General features: G+C 34.5%; 1 protein-coding gene across 1 annotated transcript in view; it reads right to left on the bottom strand.

Annotated features, from left to right (window-relative positions):
- The window catches only part of FCHO2 (FCH and mu domain containing endocytic adaptor 2), a 116128-nt gene that overhangs the window by 24838 nt on the left and 65919 nt on the right, over positions 1-25371 (bottom strand). The window contains exons 12-19 of the mRNA XM_067730972.1: positions 18582-18639; positions 18118-18293; positions 16686-16697; positions 16321-16345; positions 14057-14099; positions 11761-11855; positions 5917-6020; positions 3062-3188 (exon numbers count right to left, since the gene is read on the bottom strand). Coding sequence (XP_067587073.1) covers positions 3062-3188; positions 5917-6020; positions 11761-11855; positions 14057-14099; positions 16321-16345; positions 16686-16697; positions 18118-18293; positions 18582-18639 — 640 coding nt within the window. The remainder of the gene's footprint in view (positions 1-3061; positions 3189-5916; positions 6021-11760; positions 11856-14056; positions 14100-16320; positions 16346-16685; positions 16698-18117; positions 18294-18581; positions 18640-25371) is intronic.

The following is a 25371-nucleotide window of genomic DNA, read 5'->3' as shown; positions in this document are numbered from 1 at the left end:
CAGGAACTGCTGTTTCTAGGCCACTGGGAAAAGTAAACTCTCCCAAACAAGACAAGTTAAAATTTCATATGAAAATAAACTCAATAATAAAATGTATTCACAAAATCACAACAGCTACTATCTACTAACCACCAATATATACCAGACACTTTGCCAAAGAGGCATGAAAGAAATGGTGCCTTTCTGAACCACAAGTAGTTTTTTTCTGCAAAGCAGGAACATACTTTGTGGGTGATGGGCTGCAACAATGAAAGGACATGAAAATGTGTCTGGAGAAGTGTTTATAACCCAGATCAGGACATGGAAGACCTTTAATTTTATCCTATTGGCACTAAAAGACACTGAAAATGTTTAAAAGAAACATGATTGTGTTTTTCATTTTGTAAGATCACTGAACACAGAGTGAATCCTGGATTGAAAAGAAAAATGACTTGGCAGGGATTCAAGTTTGGATCAGGTGAGAGATAATTAAATGAAAGCTAAGGGCTTGATCAAGAGGCAGTAGTTTCTAGGATATGTGGTTACAACTATGCAAATACATGTTTGTGCAGTGGGAAAATTTCACTATAAATCTAAATTAGTTCAATTTTTTAAAAAATATATTCTATACTAGGGTCACTAGAAATTCAGGAAAGCATATTTTCAGAGAAAGATGAAGGCTATAATAATCTTTTATTAGAAAAAATTCTATGCTCTTAAATCTGAAATTAATCTTTTCCCTTAGGTAACCTACACAAGTGGATATCTACACACAGTCATGGGTAACATTAATGCCTGCTAGGACTTTGACATTAAAAATCAAAAGAAACCTACAAAGTTATTCTTTTCAATTATCCAATTTGGGCATATAAAATGAGAATTCTTGAAATAGTTTCCCTGTAAATTGCTAAGCCTGTTACTGAAATATTGGCAAGAAGAAAAAAGTACTGGAAAGTTAGGAAAAAAACTCAAAATCCACTTAACATTTTGGCATATCCCCTTTTGTATATTCCATTGTTTCCAAGATCATATTGTATATGCATCCTTCAAAAAAATGTTTGACACAGGAAATATGTGCTTAAGTCCCTAAAAAAGTCTAAGTGTGTACTATATTATTCAGAATAACTCATTTTTTGGAAAAAATAAATTCCTTGGATGTTCTTCTTTATAAGGATAGTATGCATGCATTCTAATTTTGGTTTAATTGTTGCATATTTACAATTGTGTATGTTTTGAAAATGCAGAGACATAAGGCTGAAATAAAAGGTACCTACCTTTGTAACAATCAGTGAATATTTTTGTGGAATTCCTTTCAGCTCCAGAGTAAAAAACAGGGACTCACCCCCAACTATTTCCTACCTCTTTGCTTCTAACTTCAGCTCACTGTATGAATGGTTTTCGTATGATTGATAGCCTTTGCTTTGTGGTTTTTATATTATAGTTTCTTTTTTTTAACTGACATATTCTTTCTGGTTCTTTCCTAATCACTTTTTCTCTGCTTCTAATAGCTTTAGAGGTAAGATTTGTTGATATTTCTTAATGTTAAGGAGAGAAGAGCAAGAGGGAGATGGAAGATAATGCAAAAATAATGTATGTTTTTATAACTTATCCACTGCTATCAATGGATCCTGTATAGAAACTGGACATAATTAGTACAAAATTGAGACAGTTAAACCTTAGAGTTATTCTTGATTTCTGAGACACCATAAATTGCTGGAAAAGGAAAAATTAGATAACAGAGTATTTTAGATACACTTTAGGGTCATTAGTTAACACATACATCTGCTTTCGATACAATACCTTGTGAAGTCTCACAGTGCTTTTCAATTTCAGAGAGTGTCCCAATCAAATTATCATCTTCTATCATATTTAAATAAAACAAAATATTGCAGGAAAAGAAAATACTTTCAAGAACAAGAAGAATCAAAAACTTAAATCTAAACAGGGAGCTGAATAAACATCACAATAAAGAAAGAAATTTTTAGGAAGATTTAAAGAAACTTTGTCCTATAAAATCCACATTACATCACATCCTGCCTGCCTGTATCATCACCGTCACCTACTTGTCGTTCTCCTATTGCCAGCACTGGCCCAAACTACAAACAAATATGTACCAACTTAATCAAAATTAAAGTTTCCATCACAAATAGAAAACGTTCTGAATAATCTGGAGATAATGGGAAACGACTAAAGCAATTTTGGTTACCAGGACCTGCCTGATTTCTAACAGGACCCATCTATGTTCTTTATGATTAAAATACAGATTCTGTGGAAACAAAAGGTAACAAAACCACATATACAAACAAAATGTAAGAATAAGGTGCTTGTTACAGCAAACAAAAAGACTTATTGAATATATTGTTTACATAAAGTCAGAAGATGGGAAAAACAGTATGTTCACAAAAGTATATAAAATAAGATGGTAACATCACGTTCAGACATTTAGAAAGAAAATCATTTATCTCATTTTAGCCTATACCACTCATGCCGTTTTTACAATGGCTACATACAGAAGGCCCATTTCTCCTGCGTGAGTTTTGACAAATCAAATTAAGTATAATTAAATCAGCTTAATTAGGGCTGGGATTCTTAAACTCAACATGCATCAGAATTGCCTAGAAAGCCTGTTCAACGATTGCTAGCCCCACTCCAGAGTTTCTGCTTTAAAAGGTCTGCATTTCTAGTAAGTTCCAGGTGATACAGACAGATGCTGCAGGTCCCAGGACCACACTGCAAGCACAAAACCCCTTCCTTTCACTGAATCAGTTGCTTTTAAAACAAATTTTCTTAGGAATGTAAGTACCAATTCACAGTAGAAAGTACTGCATCATATTCTGCCTTCAACTATTTATATTGGTCCGCAGTTTATAAATTTGATGCATTCTTAACAGTGCTAATCATGGTTAAAATTCTCTATTCAGATAATATAAAATGTGAAAGAGAAAAGGCAAATGTGGCTACTTTGATAATGCCAGGTGTGTTTCCAGAAAACCAAAATGTCTAATGCTTAATTCTTCACTACCCTCAGCCTGATCATATTTTGGATCTTAAATTTTGCATGTAATTTATGATAACCACTTACCTACTGGAGTATTGGCAGCACTTAGTGACGCAGAAGATGAGATAGAGGAAGAACTTTCTGCCCGGGCTAACGGAGCAGCAGGAGGTGGGCTGGTATTGGAAGTTATAGGTGGGCTGAATGGCCTGGGCTTAAAAACAAAATGTCATTTACCAAAATGCTAAAACAATTCCCCAGTTATCAGAAAAGATTTTTAGGTATCAGGAATATTAATTTTAAAATACTAAACCAAATTTATTGTGTTTCTTAAAACTCACAGTTAGAGATGCCTAGGTCAAATCATTTTCAAGAATATATTAAAAGCTGAAAAGCCTATTTTAAAATAATGCCGTCAAGAGAATCTTTGTATATAAAACTTTTTCCGTATTTCAAAAAGTATGCTTAAGACAGATTCTCAGAAGTTAAACTGTTAAACATTATGAAGGCTTTTCATACATAGTGCCAAACTGCTTCCCATTTGGGTAACTCACTTTACCCTACTGCCTGTAAATATATGAGAATATTTCTCTGCACTCTTGCCAGCAATGAACAGATGAGCCTTAGAAGAAGGAAAAATAATAAAATTTAAAACCTTTTAGCTAATTCCGTAGATAAAAATAAAATTGGCATTTCTCTTTTATGAGTTGTCTGTTAGCTTTGCCTGATTTAGTTTGGGGAGGTCTTAGTATTATCCGAGCTTTCACTCCTTTTCTTTATTTGATGCAAATATTTTCTTTCTAAATATTGCTTTACTTTTGGCATTTACAAATCTGTGCACACTTTCCTTATAATTCATTGTAATGCTTCCTCATTGAGAAAGTTTACCCCATTCAGAGGTTTGAGAAAATCTTAATTCTACTGTCTTCCCACTTTTCTGGTTGAAAATAAAAACAAATATGAAAAATATGATTCCAATTCATTTATCTTTTACTTCGGTGAATGTTTCTTTTCCTTCCAAATTCCTAATTGTTCCAATAATACATTAGCAACACTTCCTGAGGTGTTTCATTTTTAAAATATGGAATATTGAGCTTAATTAAAGACAACCTTTTCCTGCTTATAAAAGTTATAAGTAAATGCAGTATTTATTTAGTGCCTATACTGTGTGTCAGGTCTTGGGTACTAGATACAAAGCAGTGAATTAGACACTGTTTCTGTCCCCATCTATTTGAGGAACATGAAAAACAGAAGGCGAGAAACAACCAACAAAACCCTATAAGCATTCATACACTAAAATTATTCAACTCTACTCGCATGAATATAAATTTATAGATATACACTCTTATAAAAATTAGATTATACTGCCCAAAATATTTTACATTTAGTAAACCCTCGTGCCCCCAATTAATTATTTTTAAAGTATTAGTTCCAGAGAATGGCTTTTGGATGACTCATTATTATGGACAGCAGGTTGAAAAAACACAGCAAGGTGTAAAATGTGGCTGTGGAAATATACAGATGGAGGTGGTACAGGACATGAGGTGACAGGCATTATGTAAACTATTAAGGCATTAGCAAAGTATTAAGGATAGAAATTGGCTAAAGCATAGTCCAGTGAAGGAAGCACACACAAAAACAGTACAGTCATCCCTTACACTTTAAATCACCTCTAGATTACTTACAATACCTAATACAATGTAAATTCTATGTAAAAAGTTGTACATGCAATGCAAATACTATGTAAACAGTTGCTAGTGTGTGGCAAATTCAAGTTTTCTTTTTGGAACTTTCTGGACGCCCCCCCAATATTTTTAATCTGTGGATGTGGAACCCATAGATACGGAGAACTGACTGTGGGTCAACTTTATATACAATGTGATTGATGCACTAAAAGAAACACGAGCAAGTGTATGGATACAAGGAAGAGAATGACAGAGGATGATTAAGTCCACTGTGGGGTGGAGAGGAGGAGTAACCATCAAAGAGGGGTTCACCTAGGTGGTGATATGTAGCAGGGTCTTAAAGTGAGCAGTTTCCTACATAGAAAACTGAGCGGTATTTCAGACAAGAGGGAGTACAATAGAGACATGGATATGTAAAAGAGCATGATGTGTTTGGGGAACAGTGGAAAGTTTCAAGTGGCTGGAACCTAGGTTGCAAAGAGGAGAAAACTGGACAGTTAGTATGGTAATGCAGGTTGCTGAGTCAACTTTATGAAGTCTTGTAGATTCAGCTGAAATATTCAACCACGTGGATTATAGGTGTACCACTGTAGATGTATATCAGGAGAAAAAGATTAAGCTTGACATTTAGAAATTTAATTCTGGCAATTAAACTGGCAAGTGAAAGATGAAAGTAAACCAGAACAGACTGAAGGAAAGAAGACTGGTTTGGGAGAGCCTGACTCTCAACAGAACCCATATATTTTCTTTCGTTAATCTGACAACTTTCGAAGACCAATGCCTTTTTCTTTTTTTAAGCAATGTGTACTTTTACAAGTCAATTAAGTGATGTGAACTCCAGAATGCTTATGTATAAAATAAAGAAAGCTGGACTAGATGCCCATCAGGACTCCCCTGGCAGTATACTTCTAGGTCTAAGAACAGGCCACCATTTTTTCCTTAATATTTGACTTTAAGCAAAATTATATGAAAATTGCTTCTTAATTATGAAACAATGGGTACTGAATTGTATTTTTATAATGTGCTAACTTTCTCAGGAAATCTCTTTCCTCCTGAACAACGGTCTTGCTCCACAGGTATGATCACTGAGGTAATATGGGGAAGTGAAGGAAGTATCAGCAGGGAAAACTTTTCTGTACTTTGAAGACTTGAGTAGAAAATTCCAAGCATTTAGCAGTAAAGGGACATACAGAGAAATATCATTTGCATATTAAATCAAAACAGTTATAATTTAAAAAAAAACACCTGAGTACATACTATTTCATTAATCCCACTGAGTTTTCCTGAAGTAAGCTTTGGTCTGGAAGCAGGCCTTGGAGGTGGGACAATGGTACCTACAGAAAGAGGAGTTGTGGGCCTGGCTGGTGGGTGGAAAAAGAGAATTTGAAGAAAATCATTAGTATGTACCAATCCCTAGATAAAAACATTCTATTACAGAGAAACTATTAGGATTCAAAGCTCATTTTTCGGAAGTTCTTTTTCTTTAAAATGTAATTATAGCTATTTGTGAAATGCTAGGAATGTATCAAGCATGCTTTTTTCGAAGCTACCAATAATATTCCTGAAAAAAAAATTAACTTTTCAATAAAACTGACATAAATTGTATTCCTGTTTCAATTATTTATACATATAAAAATTAAATCTAATAAGTAAGCTGGTGAAAACCAGTTTAAGGCCTAAGGTCTTTAGTTTACTGCCAATACTTCTACTTTACAGTTATTTGCAAGACCAAGCCTTTGAAGCAACATCTTCAAAATAATAACATGAACTCTAAATAAAAACATTTACCTTAATTAAACTTGTAATCTCACTGTTAAGTTGAAACACACTGTGCCATTTTTTAGTGACAATCAAACATATCTTTATAGTTTACAAAAAAAATTTCCACAAATCACTATAATTAATTTTTGGTAAATATAGAAAATCATATATTGACTTCATAAATCCTACATAAATTTAGTGTTCAATGTTTTTCAACACTATTTGCAAATGTTGCAATTTTAAAACCAGAAATACTAACCTCAGTATTCCTAATTAAAAATAACTCTCCAGGGACTTCCCTGGTGGTGCAGTGGTTAGGAATCCGCCTGCCAATACAGGGGACACGGGTTCAAGCCCTGGTCCAGGAAGAGCCCACATGCCACGGTGCAACAAAGCCCGCGAGCCACAACTACTGAGCCCACGTGCCACAACTACTGAAGCCCACGCGCCTAGGGCCCATGCTCCGCAACAAGAGAAGCCACCACAATGAGGACCCCACGCGCTGCAACGAAGAGTAGCCCCTGCCTGCCACAACTAGAGAAAGCCCACGCACAGCAACAAATAACCAACACAGCCCAAAAAAAAAAAAAAAAACCTCAGCATGGTAGAAATTAATCAGTGAAATTCAAGTGTATATCATCAAAAGTCACACATGTATTAACATAATCAAAGCAAGAGTGTAGAAGCAAATACATTTCAATGATCTTTAATTAAAATGATCCTCAAATTCTTTTGGTCCATTCTAAAAGATAAGTCTATAATTCAGATTGAAGAATATAATATGGGTGTGAAGAAATATGTTTCAGTAAGTTCTATAAGTTTACAGATGTGCAAAGTTAAAAATATAAGAATGGGCCTAAGTATGTACATGGGAAAACAAACAGTAAAGCTGAGGACCCTTGGTCAGCAATGGAGGAGTGAAAGGAAGGAGCACGGAGGTGGTAGCAAGAGACCTAAAGTAAAAGGTAGTCACACCGGAGTGAAAGCAAATGCATGGGGGTATGGAATCATCTAGAAAGCAGATCATATGAAGAGATAAAAGATGCAAGCACCATTCAGGTTGCTTGAAGAAAACAGTAAAAACCTGGTAAGAAATCAAGTTTAGGTTCTAAGCCTGCTGCCTTCTTCCAGTCAGCACCAGTTCTTTCATGCTGCGCCCCTACTTTAAGCTGTACGTTGGAAGAAATGCGCACTAACCTGAAGACTGTTACACTTCCCTGTGCTATGACACATTTACTTTAACGATAGTTCATTATCAATGAAACCAGCACTGACCAATACTCAAGTTATTTCAAGCTTCTGAGGGGGCTTAACATGGTAGGGACGTTTACACCTGAAGCTTCATTACTAATCAAGTGGCCTGTCCAAATGGCATTTAGATTGACTCAATCCAAGCCTGGTAGAAGTGTTAAGTTCACCTTCTTCAAATAATCAGAATTTGCTTTTTGAGAAAAAGTAATAAAAATGCTCATTAATATCACTGTTTATAAATGAATCTATTAATTATAGTAATACATTTATAAATTATAAACAAATCTATCTCCACATGCCAATTAGATACTGCTTCTAGATGCTTCTGAAGGAGATGACTACAACTGTTCACACGTTTAAGTATCTTAATTGTGTTTTGTGGTGGTGGTGGTGCTCACTTCAAATAAATGTCCACTAGATGCAGTATTTCAAGAACATGAAGTGACTTGTAAAGTATAAAACACAGGCAAAAAGAGCTAACCGGGCTTCCCTGGTGGCGCAGTGGTTGACAGTCCACCTGCTGATGCAGGGGACACAGGTTCGTGCCCCAGTGCGGGAAGATCCCACATGCCGCGGAGCGGCTAGGCCCGTGAGCCATGGCCGCTGAGCCTGCGCTCCGCAACGGGAGAGGCCACAACAGTGAGAGGCCCACGTACTGCAAAAAAAAAAAAAGCTAACCTACATCTGCTCTCTGACACTACCTAAGAGGAACAGATAAAGCATGTTTCCCATACCACCCTTCATCTGAATAAAGGCACAGACTAATCTAGGATACAGAAGCAATGATGATGATGCAGAAGAAAAACGAGCAGCATTGCTAGCTGCTTCTGTCAGTAGCTTTTCAAAACATTTAATATTATGGCAAAGGTCACGCTGATCCTCAAAGATGCAGCTGTTGGAAAAATCTCTCATCCAAAGCACCAGGGAACCCAAAGGTATTTTCAGCTTTACAATGCAATCTCTGGAATGCCTTCTGAGCTCCACTGGAGTCAGTAATTTTAACAAGTTCATCAGTAAAGGAAATCCACTGACTCTGCAACCATGAAGCAAAAGGACACTTATTGTGCTCGCTGGTGGTGTCGTTACAGCAGGATAGCAGAGAGGCTTGGTGGAAAAGTCTGGTAATGGGTTTTCTAGACCTAAAATTTGACCTGGTTTCAAGTAAAGAACCAATTATCACACCCCCAGACAAATCAGTTTGGGAGAGAAAAGCAGAGTTCCTATTCTGTTCACTAAGGTCAGCGGAAGAAGAATAAAGAAACTGAAAACTAGAAGCAACAGGAAAATTCTAAAACTAAAACATAAATCTGCAGAGCCAAATAGTTCTTATTTCAGGTTAATATTATTTCAATTACTCAAAACTAGAAAAATTTAATAATACATGGAACAAGAGCATGAGCTCAAACTTTATATTAACTGAGGAAAATAATTATGAAAATAAGAAACTTAAAATATGTATGAGTAAAATTTAAGGTCCAAAAATATATAAGGCCAGAATTATTCCTGATTTTCAGAGGAGCAAAAGGTAATGCTAACAGTCAGTAAAAGTCTAAAGAGGTTTGACAAGGTGTCAAAGTGATGCTGCTGGGTACATGTGTTCCTTAACAAAGTGCCTGACTAGTGATAAAACTTAAAAATGTCATAGGAAGTAAGACAGACTAAATCAGTGTTGGAGTTAATATAAAAAACCAGCCTAGTATTTTTCAAAAGATAATTTTACAGGGGTTTTACAGAGCACAAGTGCTCAATTAACCCATGGGTAGAGAAGAAATGGTCTATACTAGCACTTATCAAAGGGAAGGAAGATATGAGCTATTTATATTAAATTTTATATACATATACTTTATTACATATAATTTATGTATATGTAAATTGTACATATATGTTTATTTTAAGAAGCAACTGAAAATACTTCTGTACCAAACTTTAAGCATGCTTCTTAAACATATAAAAACACTGAAAGGTTTAACATATTAGTTACTAACTGATAGGAATTATTTTCTTAGACTGGTTTAGCTGAGATGGAGTGATTAATGAATTAAGATTCTGAAAGGGACAAAGGAGAGCAGGGAATAATCTGACAACCTGGCCATTTCTAAAATGTGAAAATGGTACCAGTGTAGACGATGTTAAGGGAGACATGCACTGTAAAAAGCAGTGGAAGAAAATTTAAGACAAAATGGCTATTTCACAATTTCACTTAGGGCCAGTCTTACAAAACAGGAGAATCATCATAATGTATTCATCAGTTTTATCAATAATTATATTCTGTCCAAGTGAAGACTTAATAATAATTACCACACAGCAGAATGTCTCTTTTCAACATGACTAACATTCTTTGAAGGGCAAAATAATCTGACATTTTTAGACTTAATAGGAAGTTTTTAAAAGGCATAGCAAAATAAATTTTAAAATAAGCAAAAAAGAAAAGAAAGTTTTATCATTCCCTACCTACTAAACATCAAATGACAACTAAATGAAACTATCATTTTTTTACCTGAAGTTGAAAGTGATATGGGCAAAACATTCTTTAGATAGGTAGCAAGAGGAAAAGAGAGCACTTTTTTGAAAAGGAGATTGTGCTAAAGAAAATAGAAACAAAGGGTGGAGTTATGAAGAAATTTCTATATAACTAAAACTTCTGTGATAACAAAGTGAAAATTTTTACTAAAGATTAATAAAACCAATTCATAAAAGAATATTATCAAAATTAAAATTAGGACCTTCTCCATTCTAAAAACAGAACAAAACAGTATTCTGACATTTTTACTAAACAAAAAAAGAGACCTTAATACAACTTCAGTTTTTCCTATACAATTATTTTACTTATAAAATCTATTACTAAGATTAGTTTCCTAAAACTAAATAGTAAACAAATGTCAATTGAGAAAGGCTATAATGCCACTTCAGAATATGTGCAATTACCTAATGACTGCTTCTTGCTGTTCAAAACTCCCAATTGTTTCAGGTTAAGGTTGCCTAAAATCCACGTATAATTTCTTTTTAAAACATTAGTTTCTAAACAGTCCAATTTTAAATACTAGTGTTTATTTTATTATTAACAGTAAAATGTTTCAACATGGCTTATTGTTTTGTTAATCTGCCAGAGTATGACGAATTGAACAAAGATTTTGGAATTAGTAAGATCCAGGTTTGAATCCATGCTTCATTTCCTAGTTTTGTGGTGTTAGAGAAGTTCCTGATCTCTCTCAGCTTTACTTTTTCTATTTATAAAACAGGGACAATAAAAAGGACTTCATGCAGCAGTTAATGAGATGAAATCAAACAGAACGTGCATATATCCCAGCAAAGACACAGCAAGAACTGAATTCAAGTTCTCTCCCCAACATTCAAGCATTCCCTTAACCCCAAGTACTGCACGGCATTTCTGAAATCCCCAAGAAGGCTAAGATCAACTTAAAGTGATTTTATTTTCGTTTTTTGAACAAGCAGTTTTATTAAACATGCTTTGATGGTTGACTAGTGGGATTTCATATTTTGAAGAAAAGAAAAATTTAATATATTCTTGCCAAAAGAACAACTAAAACACATTCATAAAGTTATTTCATGTTGGGAAGTGCTAAAGCCTTTCTGGAAAGCAGTTTGGCAAAAAGTAACAATGGGCGTATCTTGTGACTCATAAATCTTGTATTAATAAATTATTATAAGGATATGAGATGTGCACAAAATCTGCTGTATCTATGGATGTCCATAATACTAAAAACTAGATGCAACCTGAATGTCCATCAAAAATGGACTGGTTGTATTAACGCACATCTATGATGTTGAATAATAAAAATTATTATTTGGGCATTGATATAGGAATGATGCCTAGAAATAAATATATTAAGGGAAAAAAAGTTGGTGTTTGATGAATTTTTGTTAAAGCCATATGGTCTTTAAGGTAAGTTAACAAAATCAGTATAAAATCACTTTTATATGGCAATATGATCAGAGGACAAGTTAAATTTTTGATCATTAAGTACAACATACAAGTAATGGATAAATCAATTAGAAAAAAGTAACTACTGCATTCCTTTACAGTTACAAAAAAAAAAAAAAAATATATATATATATATATATGTTTACCTGATGATGATGATGAAGTTAGTGAAGTTGAAGAAGATGAATCAAGAGATGGTCCAAACAGGGGGTCCCAAGCAAGTAAATCACTGGTCCCTTTCCTACCATAACATTTTAAAAATAAGGATTTTAGCAAATGAGTATTTTATTAGTATAAAATATAGTAACTTATCTTTATTTCATAGAAAGCTCAATATATATGATTAAAGAGTTGGACATTGTGCTTCACATATGATTGAATATGTGAAGAACTTAATTAGCAGGTTTAATAAACTGATATTTGTTAACTGCTATAAGCAGAACCCACAATAACATTAAGTTCGCAAAGGAGAGTAGATTAATCCCCACTAATTAAACCTTGTTATATTCTAATAAACGTAGGGGCTGTCAGAATAGAAATAATTTCAGTTTTACAAATGAAAAGCAGCATGGAGAGTCTATGTGAGCTGCCTAAGGACACACAGCTAATTAATTCTGTGGCACTATCAGATGTGCTAATTCACATCTGGAGCCCAGTCTTGGACAGATAATTTCTGAAGTGATATGAAATCAGATAGAATTTTTATAAGGCCATACTTATTATCAAAGATGAAGAAAAAGGGTAAAGGATTTTTTTCAAAGTACTTTTTAAGTACAGGATGGTGGCTTAAGCTCCATGTATATAAACGACTGTATACAAACTTCAAAGATCTGATCACTGCAGTAGATCATGCACAGGAGGAATTCTCCCTAGGTAACCCACTACATGGGCTACTAAGGTTGGCTCGCAAAATGTATGGGTCATACATGTCTCTTTATGAGAGGTTACCAAGACTATGGACAAAATCAAGAGCATGAACATTCTCATTTCAAAAAACTCAATGTGCTGCATAACCAAAGATTTTCTTCCACTGACCTCTTGGAATCCTTCAAACTAGTTACTCTCAGGATTCAACTCTTGGCTCTTTAATGCAAACATACATGTTTCTCTTTTCCATCTTAGTCATATACCCTTTTAGGATGCTTAATCTCTAGGATCTTGAGGACCTGACCTTTGCCACCCCGTCTTTTTTTCAAGTTAACTGCCCCAACTTTATTGAGGTATGTTTGACAAATAAAAATTGTACATATTTATGGTATAAAAAAAGAAAATCCCCATTTAAAAATAATCTAATGTATCAAACTACCATTATTTAAAATATTTTTTAGAAATCCTAGAAAACAGGCCCACTATAATGAAAATATTACAATTACCTATAAGCACATATCTAGTATCTCAACATGCACCCACATGGAAGCACACTTACGATAAAGTATAGAATCACAACTGTATAAATGATTCCTAAAAACAAAGTCTTAAAACACTAAACTTATCTTTAAAAATGATAAATCAAATGAATGCCTCCACTCTGCTCGATTAGTGCTTAGCTTTCAAAGTTTCCATTTTAAACTATTCATTTAGTTAAGGCTACTTTTACTCATACAAAAAACATTAAAATAAAGTATTCTTGTTAATAAATACAGAAGTGAAAAAGGACCCATGCAACACTGGCTTAAAATATTTTTCTCTTTTTAAGAAGAACTGGCAACATGTCTTCTAGACCTCTCCTTTTTCAATTAAGTTGAAAAGGTTCATAAAGTATACAGTCTACTTTACAAGGTCACAGACAAAATTGAAGGAAAACAGTGAGAGAATTTCCATGTGAATAACTAGTTGAAATATAGACATGTATGAATTTGGGATACTATCATTTATTTAGAAGCAGTGAGGACACCAAGGCCAAATACAGCTGAATGGATTTTTTACAAATTATCGTAGAAAGAAATACTGTCAAATGAGAAAATAATTTAAAACTTCTAAAAACTCTATATGATGTTTCACAGCTTAGGAAACAGGATGATTAAAAACAGTGTACTGGAATTAAAACTACAGAGATAATACAACGAAGGATACTTAAAATTTAAATGTAGTGGGGAGGGAATAATAAATAGGTGGAGGACACAGGATTTTTAGGGCAGTGAAATTATTCTGTATGATACTATAATGGTGGACACATATCAATATCCGTTTGTCAAAACTCATAGGATATAGAACACCAAGAATTAATCCTAATGTAAACCACGGACTTTGGGTGACAATGATGTGTCAGTGTAGCAAATGTGCTACTCTGGTGGGGGATTCTGATAGTGGGGAAGGTTTGGCATATGTAGAGGCTAAATGTATATGTAAAAATCTCCATACCTTCCACTCAGTTTTGCTGTGAACTTAAATTTCTCTAAAAAATAAAGTCTATTTAAAAAAAATTTTTAACGTGGAACTTACTCATTGGATGCAGCAGATGGCTTTGATTTTGTTAACTCTTCACCTAATTAAAAAGTTGAAATATTATGAAAAAATTAATAATCTGAGTAATAAAATATTTTAATGTAAGGAGAACTACTACACATACATCAATTTTTAAATTCTGGCATTAATAACATATATAAACAATTATGAAGAAAAGGAAAATAAGCCTTTAACAAGTCTTCTACCATGCTTAAAAATATAAAAATAGGGCTTCCCTGGTGGCAGAGTGGTTGAGAGTCATCCTGCCGATGCAGGGGACACGGGTTCGTGCCCCGGTCCGGGAGGATCCCACATGCCGCGGAGCGGCTGGGCCCGTGAGCTATGGCCGTGAGCCTGCATGTCTGGAGCCTGTGCTCCGCAACGGGAGAGGCCACAACCGTGAGAAGCCCACATACCGCAAAAAAAAAAAAAATTTAAAAAAAAATAGCTGAATTTCTGTTAAATATTCATTTCTTCTAATATCTTTGATGAGAAACAACTTAAGTCAACTAAACTAATGAATAGTCAACTATTCATTAAACTGCTGTTCATAAAAAAAAACGGGCTACAACTTTAAAAATCAGAACAAATGTTTAAATACTTATGTATTTAAATAATGTATGTAATAACTCAAGAATTTTAACTGATGAATCATGAAAACATTTTTCAAGTTCTGATGATATTATTAATGATTATTTTATTGACCAAAAGTAGTTATTAATTCTTGAAGGACACCCTTTTTTTTTTTTTTTTTTTTTTTTTTTTTGTGGTACGCGGGCCCCTCACTGTTGTGGCCTCTCCCGTTGCAGAGCACAGGCTCCTGACGCGCAGGCTCAGCGGCCATGGCTCATGGGCCCAGCCGCTCCGTGGCATGTGGGATCTTCCCGGACCGGGGCACGAACCCATGTCCCCTGCATTGGCAGGCGGACTCTCAACCACTGCGCCACCAGGGAAGCCCTGGGACACCCTATTTTGAAAAATAAAATTTTTATAACAACAAAGGTCTCTTTATAAGGTAGTCTATTTTGCTACCTTCTGCATTTATAACATGAATCATTTCATAAGCAATTGGTACATGGAGGAACAGTGTCAGTAATACAAAAGTCCTGCTGGTTAGTAAGCAATTTTCATTGCATCTTAACGTTTTGCATCACCAAGCAATAGCTGATGAATGCAAAATACATCAACATGGGTAATTACAGCAAACTATGAGGAATACAACAGTGTACATAATGCCCATTCACATCACATTCTCCCATTTGGCTCATTTCAGCTGTTTGTTTTGCCTCATGGTGCTTACTGTGGTGTCTGTCATCTTTTTGCATTTTGCCCTCATCTTGATAACTCAGTAGCCCCCTTTTATACTCATTTTCCTCACATCCCCTTATCATCAAGCTACTTACCATTTATGTTTTGAAAGTAAAAGCCTACTTTTAGTTTGGTATTTATTATGAATTTAATAGGTCTTTTTAATTGTGCTAGAATTTTTAATTACAATTGATGTCATGGTTTTTATTAAGCACTGTGTTCACAAAATTGCATAGCTTTTGTGTGGGCTGCCTCAACTCTATTTTCCCCACAACTCTTGTTATGTTTAATACATGATTCTGCAAATGGTGTTAATACCCCAAAAACATTTTTAGTATAATTTGAGTTACTGTACTAAAAATCTTATACTAGAAGTTGCAATTGTGATACGACTTAAAAATAGATCAAGCTAAAACTCATCTTTCTGGGGACTTCCCTGGTGGTCCAGTGACTAAGACTCTGTGCTCCCAATGCAGGGGGCCCAGGTTCAATCCCTGGTCAGGGAACTATATCCCACATGCCACAACTAAGGGTTTGTATGCCACAACTAAAGATCCCTCACGACACAACGAACACCCTGCATGCCGCAACTAAGACCTGGCGCAGCCAAATAAATAAATAAATATTTTAAAAAAAAAGTGCCTTCTAGCTCATGAGGATGAGTTATGCTAATTAAACAGTTTTACGTGCTTAATCAGAAGCTGCTCTTTGGCTTTGTTGATTTCTGAAAAACGTTGTAGCCACGTATTCAAGTTTAAAGCATATCTCAAAACTAAAAGAAATAGTATAGATAAGTTGTCTTCTGTTGCAAAACAAGTATCCTTCTAGTCTGTCGTTATGGCTCATGATGAAAAAAAACCATTTCTACAACTACATATGTTAGGCTACAAGCTTAGCAAATTCCCTGATAAATTTTAATAGACTTAAATAACCAATTTAAATGTCAAACTTACTAGATGAATTCCGATTCATCTGCACCTGAAATAGAAATGCAAAAACTAAGTATCATTAAATAATTTAATGCGGTAATAAAATATTTGATAAAATGTTAATACTGGGAACATAATTTTAAGTTTTTAATATACCTGCTCAATTATAAACCGTATTTACATAAAAAGATTACAGAAAAAACTTTTTTGTAGTCAAAAAAATAATACATGTACCTTTAAATCATTCAATAAAATGCTTTAAAATACCAGTATCTACAGCAACATACTATGACTTGCTGATTTAAAAACACAAATATTTTGAAAATCAATGTTCAAATATACAATTTCTTTTTAAGTCAATAGGTAAAAATATAAAATCTTGCACTTACTGGGCTGTGTCTCTAGTAGTACATGGAAGGAAAAAGAAAAACATAGTGTTTAAAAAAAAGGAAAAAGAAAAACATAGTATTTGCTTTAGAATTTAAAATATATTTCCTTGCTCTAATAAGCATGTCTTAATCATGTCTATTGATAAAATCTATATACCTTAAAACACATACACTGTTGGAGGGAAAAACAACTTAAGCTAGATAAGCGAACTGGGCAACAAAATATACTCTCAAGACCCCTCTTTTCAAATATTAACAATTAAAAATTTTCTGATTATTATTTATTTTCTGAGTATGAAGTTAACACGTTTACTTTTTTAAAAAAAATAGAAAAGAGCACAAAGCATCAATTATCTTACTACCCAAAGACAGATGCTTAACATTTTGATATATATATGTCCTCTAGGCTTTTATTTATTTACATATATATTTTAAATTAGTTATGCTCTTTACACAATAAAAAATGTTTAATGGCTTCACAACTTCCTACTTCAAATATAAACCATAATTTAATCTTGGCATTAATGTTAAATAGTAATGGTAGAATAAAACCTCACTTCAGAAATTTGGTGGAAAAAAGTTCTCAAATTAAATTCAACAAGTGTATGACTGGGAGAAAAACACTTTTTCTAAACAAATACATAAAGTCTACTTAAAATATGTAATTAAATAAAATACAAAATGGTGAGAACTTTTATTCTCCATCAGCTACAATAAGTATGTGCAGATAAACTAAACTGACATTCTAAGACATGCTTTTTTCCCATAATTTAACATTTCTAAATTTAAGAGTATGACATCGATAGAAAGATTACGGTGATTTTTTTCTCCCTCAAAAGCTATCAAGTTTAGTATCTCAGAATTGAGGAATTAACCACTACCACTACGAATTCTTATTTGCCTTTTCCTGTATGAAAAGTATGGAAAAACAACCATTAATTACAGTGACAGGAAAAAAAAAAGCAAAGATATAATTTAATTTCACTTGAAATTGATTTTTATGGAATTCCTTTTACATAAAGTTCATCAAAAAAATGGATGAAAAACTTTAACATTAGATGAGGAAAAGGTTAATACTGTAGTTCACAAAACTCTGCCTGAGACATACAGCACTATTTATAAAATACATCAAATGGCAGAAATAGTGCATTTTCCACATTTTTGTTTAAAACACATTCAAAAGGAAGCAAAACTAAACCAAACTCAAAAATTCATCTGCCTGTATAAAAATTATAAACTGTGTACCTCAATAAAGCTGAAAAAATTATAAGTATTTCCTCAGCCAACATGCTTAACTATTTACTATGTGATGTTTTAATTTTCGTTAGTCCTAAAATTAATCAGATGCAGGTAGATGAGGTTAAAAAACCAAAAAACAAAACCCCAAAGGCTTCTGTATAATGAGTGCAAACTTGCTTATTTTCTTACTTACAGATATTGCTGGGGAGAGCGTTATATTTCCTATAGATACTTTTAATTCATCCAAGGAAGCCATTGTGTGATGTGAGTTATTCGGATGCATAGGTTTGATTTCTATCCGATACTTCTTTGGTTCTTCATCTTCAGAATCAGAATCACTAGACGAGTAGAAATGGTTCTCTTTGGTATGTGAGTATCAGTTAAAGAATTGAGTTTTTAAATTATCTTAATGCACAACCAGTTTTTCACACATTTATAAAAAGGAACAAAAAAACTCTGAGATAAGATGGACTTTATCAGAAATGTAACTACTAACTTTTATTCATAGCATGTCAAATAAAGATCACAGAGGCACATTTTATTACAATTAATTAAAAATTTGAAGAGTCTTTATTAAATAATAGATTATTTTATTTTAACTGTCTACTTATATATGCCAACACAATCCATAAGACTATCCAGATGATGAAAGGATATCATTCTGATTTGCTTCTGGTTTTATACTATAGCCTTCTTCATCCACATCAGGAATGTTCTATGGGGAAGAAGAAAAACTTTACTGTAACAATGCCTCCAACTGCAAAAACATTAAAGGTTAGCAAAACAGCCTTAACTATTACCGAGGAGCTTTATCATTTATCAAATATCACAGATTAACAAAATTATTAACACTGGGAAATTATGTGTTTTTAGATAATTAGCTTCAAATGACACTCCACGCTTCAGACGTCTGAAAGAGAAAAGCACTGCAAAACAAACAGGATAAACACTGAAAGGAAGAGAATAGGTGTTTGGCTAGGCATGCCAGCATTTCTGTGAATAACCAAATTTTTACCTAAATCTTCAAAGTGAAGAAATAAAAGCAAAAGATTGTATGCATCCACGGAAGACAGGTGGTAAAACCAGAGGACTGACAGCTTAAGTAAATGGAAAAACATATCAAAAATATAGAACAGGGCTTCCGTGGTGGCGCAGTGGTTGAGAGTCCGCCTGCCGATGCAGGGGACACACGTTCGTGCCCTGGTCCGGGAAGATCCCACACGCTGCGGAGCGGCTGGGCCCGTGAGCCATGGCCGCTGAGCCTGCGCGTCCGGAGCCTGTGCTCCGCAACGGGAGAGGCCACAACAGTGAGAGGCCCGTGTACCGCAAAAACAAAAACAAAAACAAAAAACAAAAAAAATATAGAACAGGGACTTCTCTGGTGATGCAGGGGTTAAGAATCCGCCTGCCAATGCAGGGGACACGGGTTTGAGCCCTGGTCCTGGAAGATTCCACACACTGCGGAGCAACTAAGCCCGTGCGCCACAACGACTGAGCCTGCGCTCTAGAGCCTGCATGCCACAACTACTGAGCCCACATGCTGCAACTACTGAAGCCCACACGCCTAGAGCCCGTTCTCCGCAGCAAGAGAAACCACCACAGTGTGAAAGAGTAGCCCTGCTTGCTGCAACTAGAGAAAGCCCATGCGCAGGAACAAAGACCCAACACAGCCAAAAATAAATTAATTAATTAAAAAATATATTGAGAGAGAACAAAAAAAACAGAAATAAAAGACTACCAAGGGGCTTCCCTGGTGGCGCAGTGGTTGAGAGTCCGCCTGCTGATGCAGGGGACACGGGTTCGTGCCCCGGTCCGGGAAGATCCTACATGCTGCGGAGCGGCTGGACCCGTGAGCCATGGCCGCTGAGCCTGCGCGTCCGGAGACTGTGCTCCGCAACGCGAGAGGCCACAACAGTGAGAGGCCCGCGTACAGCAAAAAACAAACAAACAAAGAACAAAACAAAACAAAAAGACTACCAAGAAAATTTAAACTATACTAAAATACCACCTCTTTTCCACGAGACTGGCAAAAACTCAAGTTAAAAAATATACTCTGTTGGCAAAGCTGTGAGGAAATGTACTCTTATACTTTATTGGTATACATACAAAATAGTACAATTCCTACAGAGATAAATTTAGCAATATCTAACAAAAAATTTACGTGTTTACCCTTCTACCCAGGAGTTCCTTTTCTAGGAATTTACTCTGAAGATATGCCCCCAAGAATTAAAAAATACATATGCAACAAGGTTATTCACCAGAGATTATTTGTAACTCAAAATTATTGGAAAATACTAAATGTCCAAGCATAGCTGAATAAACTATGGTGCATACACAAAGTGAAGTACTATGCAGCTATTTAAAAAAAAAAAAAAGAGAAAAGTTTCCATGAACTGATAATGGAGTGACTTCCAGGAAATACTGCTAACTGAAAAAAGCCAAGTACAAAAGAATATATATAGTATACTACCTTTTAAGTAAGAAAGAAGGGGAAATTTAAAAACCATATAGATATCTGCTATCTTTATGAAAAAAAATTAAAAACAAAAAAACACTGCAAAGATAAATCAGAACACAATAAAGCTGGTTACCTAAGAAGGAAGGGTGGTGGAGCAGAAGGGATACAGAAGGGACACTTCTCTAAAAATGCTTTTGTGGTTAAGTAAGAGAATATAAAATTTATGCTCAAATGGATCAGAAAAAAATATACACATGCACATACGCAGGGAGAATGGAACTGTTAAAGCAAATGTAGTAAAAAGTTAAAGGTATACAAGTGTTCTTTATACTATTTTATTCTTGTATTTCTTTGTAGGTTACAACATATTTCTAAATAAAAACATTTTTTAAATGGGGGAGAAAAAGAACTGCCAAGAAAAGACAGGGTGTACCAGTTGGATATAACTGGGCAGCTAGTATCATTCTACTCCTAGAGTTTCCCATTCTTCCTCCAATCACTTGCTAAAGCTCAGCAAGAGAAATATGAAGGAATGCTAACCTGACAGGCACAGCACAAGGTTTACATAGTTATAGTTTCCAAGCTGAATAAACAGTCTAACGTAGTTAGCAGTGAGTTAACAGACTGGGTTAAAGTTTAGAAGTGAAATATCTAATATAGGGTAAAGAACAGATTCCACAGATAAAAAGATGACAAGTGATGTAGTTATGACCCTAGAAGTAAAGCACTTTCTTTGAGTTCTATATGCTGCTTACTAATATGCAAATAATACTTTAAAATACTTAAAAAATAAAGAAACTGGGGACTTCCCTGGTGGTGCAGTGCTTAAGAATCCGCCTGCCAATGCAGGGGACACGGGTTTGAGCCCTGGTCTGGGAAGAGCCCACATGCCGTGGAGCAACTAAGCCTGTGTGCCACAACTACTGAGCCTGTGCTCTAGAGCCCGTGAGCCACAACTACTGAGCCCACGTGCCACAACTACTGAGCCCATGCTCCTAGAGCCCGTGCTGCACAACAAGAGAAGCCACCTCAGTGAGAAGCCCTCGCACCGCAACGAAGAGTAGCCCCCACTCAAAACTAGAGAAAGCCTGCGCACAGCAACGAAGACCCAATGCAGCCAAAAATAAATTAATTAATTAAAAAATAAAATAAAGAAACCATTAGAAATCAGAATAAAAAAAGTTTTTTTCAAAATACTTTCTTCCTATTCCTGGTACCCTAGAACATACCAGATATTTAATATCCTAGAGGTTCTTTTCATTTTGGCCACACCAAGTAGTATGCAGGGTATTAGTTCCCTGACCAGGGATCGAACCCATGCCCCGTGCAGTGGAAGCACAGTGTCTTAACCACTGGACCGCCAGGGAAGTCCCTCTCCTAGAGATTCTATCTGGGATCTGCTACTGACACTATTTTTAAATTTGTTTACAGTACACTGTACTATATGTTGTACTAATTTAAAATAATACTGAGCTGTTTTCTGTAAGACCAAATAAACTGCTTTTGAATCAATCTCCTGCAGATTACATCTATAAACTCTGGTCAAAATAAACATAAACAACTATCTGAACTTACTGGAGAGTGACCCACAGCGACTATCTAAAAAGATATACAAAGTTATATACTCAAAAAAACAAAAAAAAAAACCCTATAAATAAATCAAATTCTAAAAAAGGTTCAAATAACCCACAGAAAGGCAGGAAAAATAAAACAATATTCTGAGAGGGAAAGAGAGAGAGAGGAACAAATAGAGAACAAAAAATTAAATGGCAGACAAACCCCAACATGTCAATAATTACATTAAATATAAATGGTCTATGTATAACAAAAGACAGATTGGCAGAATGAATTAAAAAAACATGACCCGGCCATATGCTACGCGTGAAAAACTCATTTCAAACATAACAACATAGGTAGGTTGAAAGGAAAATGATAGAAAAAATATACCATGCAAACATTAATTTAAAAAATAAAACAGTGACTACCTTACTATTAGATAAAACAGACTTCAGAAAGAAAGTGACCAGTGTCGCGAGTGACCTTATGCCCACACAAAAACTTGTACACAACTGTTCAAAGTAACTTATTTCTAACAGCCAAAAATTGGAAACAACTAAACGTCCCACAATAGGTGAACAAATTTTGGTATACCTACATCGTGGAATACTATTCAGCAATAAAAAGGAATGAACTATTCATGTATGCAACAACCTGGAATAATCTCTAGAAAAGGGTGCTGAGCGAAAAAAGCCAATCTCAAAAGGTTACATACAGTATGATTCCACTTAAATAACATTCCTGAAATGACAAATATATAGAAATCGAGAAAAGAGTAGTGGTTGCCAGAGGTGTGTGTGTGTGTGTGTGTGTGTGTGTGTGTAGGGAGGGGGCGGAACAGAACAAAAGTGACTGAAAAGGAGCAATCAAAATGAAAGATCCTTCCAGCAATCACAATCCTAGGTATTTACCCAGTTGATCTGAAAACTTATTTTCGCACAAAAACCTGCACACAAATGTTATTAAGCTGCTTTATTCATAATCACCTAAAAGAAGAAGCAACCAAAACATCCTTCAATAAGTGAATGGATAAGTAAACTGATACATCTATACAATGGGATACTCTGCAGTGATAAAAAAGGAATGAACAATCAAGTCATGCAACAATATGAATAAATCTTAAATGCATATTTAATATTCCTGGTAAAGGAATCCAGTTTGAAAAGGCTATATCCTGTATGATCCCATTTATACGACATTCTGGAAAGGGCAAACATATAGAGGTGATAAACAGATCAGTGACTTCCAGGGATTTGAGCACTGGGAGAGGGTTAAATAGGTGAAAGGAAAAAAAAAAAAAAAAGATCCTTGGTTAATGGAAATGTTCTATTTTGACTGTATGAGTATCAATATCCTAGTTACAATACTGTACCAAAGTTTTGCAAGATGTTACCATCAAGAGAAACGAGATGAAAGGTATATGGGACTGCTCTGTACTATCTCTGTAATGTTCTGTAAATTGACAATTATTTCAAAATAAAACGCTTTTTTGGTGTGTGTTTAAAAAAAAAAAAAAAAGCAATGATGCTCACTGTACCAGGTTTTCAATGCTAGAACTATTCATGATATTAATAAAAACTTACACATTACCTGTTTACATCTTTGTCCATTCAATCCATGGTTTCTATATTAGGGCCCCATACTGCTGGAGCAAAGCATTAAGTCAAAAGCAGTACAAGAAGAAGAAAAGAGCATGTAACTTCAGCCAACAATCTTAAAGGCAGTTTTGGTGGATAGTGGTGGTAGTAACTTTAACAAAATATTGGGATAGAGCTTGCAAATCAATGGTATGTTTCTCAGTCTCAGTTTGGAGAGAGGAAATTGGTTAAAACTAAGAGAGCGATTTACACTTCCTTGGTCAACTTTCAAAAGATGTAGTCACTCAAAATAATTTTTTTAAATTACATACATAGACTTTTTAAAAAAGGAATAGAAAATGATGGATAATTTCCCTACCAAAGTAGCCTGTTGATGTTTGAATAATAGTAAGACTAGCCATGAACAGGCCATAAATAAAAGGAAACAACAAAAAATGAAAGCCTCCTTTCCCTGCTGACCCCACTGTAATCCTTCTCCTCAAAGGTAACCACAATTCAGTGTCTTGTAACTCATTCTTTTAAAAAAAGAGAATACATATAATAGACACACATTTATTTATTTTAAAAAACAGTTACTTAAAAGATCACACTTGCTTTTATTTAGTAAGTTCTTCCCATTTCAACCGACACGAGCAACCTAGACCTATAACATCTATTTATTCAAGTGAATGTTTAATAATTTAACCAATCCCCATTTTAATGGATGCTTTAGTGTTTCCAATTTTTTGCTAACATAGACAATGTTGAAATGAACATCTATCCCTGTCCACCTTTTCTCCCTCCCCCTCTATATAAGCATATATCTTGGTCAAGCATACACACACACACATAAAGTTTGTGAATATAGCTGTAACAGTAAAGCCCTAGCAGCAGGATTGCAGAGTCAAAAAGAATATACATTTCTTATTTGGGAGATACTGCCAACTATCCACAAGACAGATTATACCAATTTACATTCCTACCAACAGTATGAGTGTATCAAAACTTTTGCCAATATGATAGGTGAATATAGTAATTTCATTCTAATCTGCATCAGAATTAGGCTACTATTTTGAACAACATTTATGATTATTCACTACAACCTTTTATTTCTTCTTATGAAAATTGCCTGTTTTTATCTTAATGCCCTTTTCCTACTAGGATGCTTGCTTACCTTTTAAACTAATTTGTATCAAAACTTTACAAAGGAAAATAATTAGCCCCTTGTTAAACATCTTGCAAATACACTCTGCCCAGCTATCTTTAGTGATTCAACTCCTTCTATGGTGTATTTTTTCTAATTCTGTAAGTTTTTCATTTCTATACAGTCAAATTTATCAATCATTTCTTATATAGCAGTAGAATTTCGTGTCCTCTTTAAAAGTCCTTTTCTAATTCCAGATAAATACTGGCTGAAGTTCAAAATTGTTTAATATTGATCATTATAGAATAGTATCAATTAACTGAGAAAATTTTAAATATTTTATTTAAAGGAGTGCATATAAAACATGAAGTATTAAAATTTTTATTCAATTTTGCAATCAAATAAATGCTATAAATAATTCAGAAATAAAATGCATGATGAACACTAAAGTAAATCCCAAACACATCTGCTGACTTTTTCATTAATTAGTAAACCAAGGGTATCAAAACATGCAAGTGGTAAGGTAAATGTTACAACTCCAAAAACACTGATGATTTTAAGCCTAGAACTCATCAGAAGTCTATTTCCTTATTTTCACTATAAATTTATTAATGAATAGTAATTTTCTTACTTTAAAGCTGAAATATGAAAAAAAATACTAGTTTTATCTTAATTAACATAAAACATAATGTTTTACAAAATATGTAGTTC

The sequence above is a fragment of the Pseudorca crassidens genome, chromosome 3, assembly GCF_039906515.1.
Source record: "Pseudorca crassidens isolate mPseCra1 chromosome 3, mPseCra1.hap1, whole genome shotgun sequence".
Taxonomy (NCBI): Eukaryota; Metazoa; Chordata; class Mammalia; order Artiodactyla; family Delphinidae; genus Pseudorca; species Pseudorca crassidens.
The sequence above is the reverse complement of the archived record's forward strand: the minus strand, read 5'-3'. Positions and strand labels throughout refer to the sequence as shown.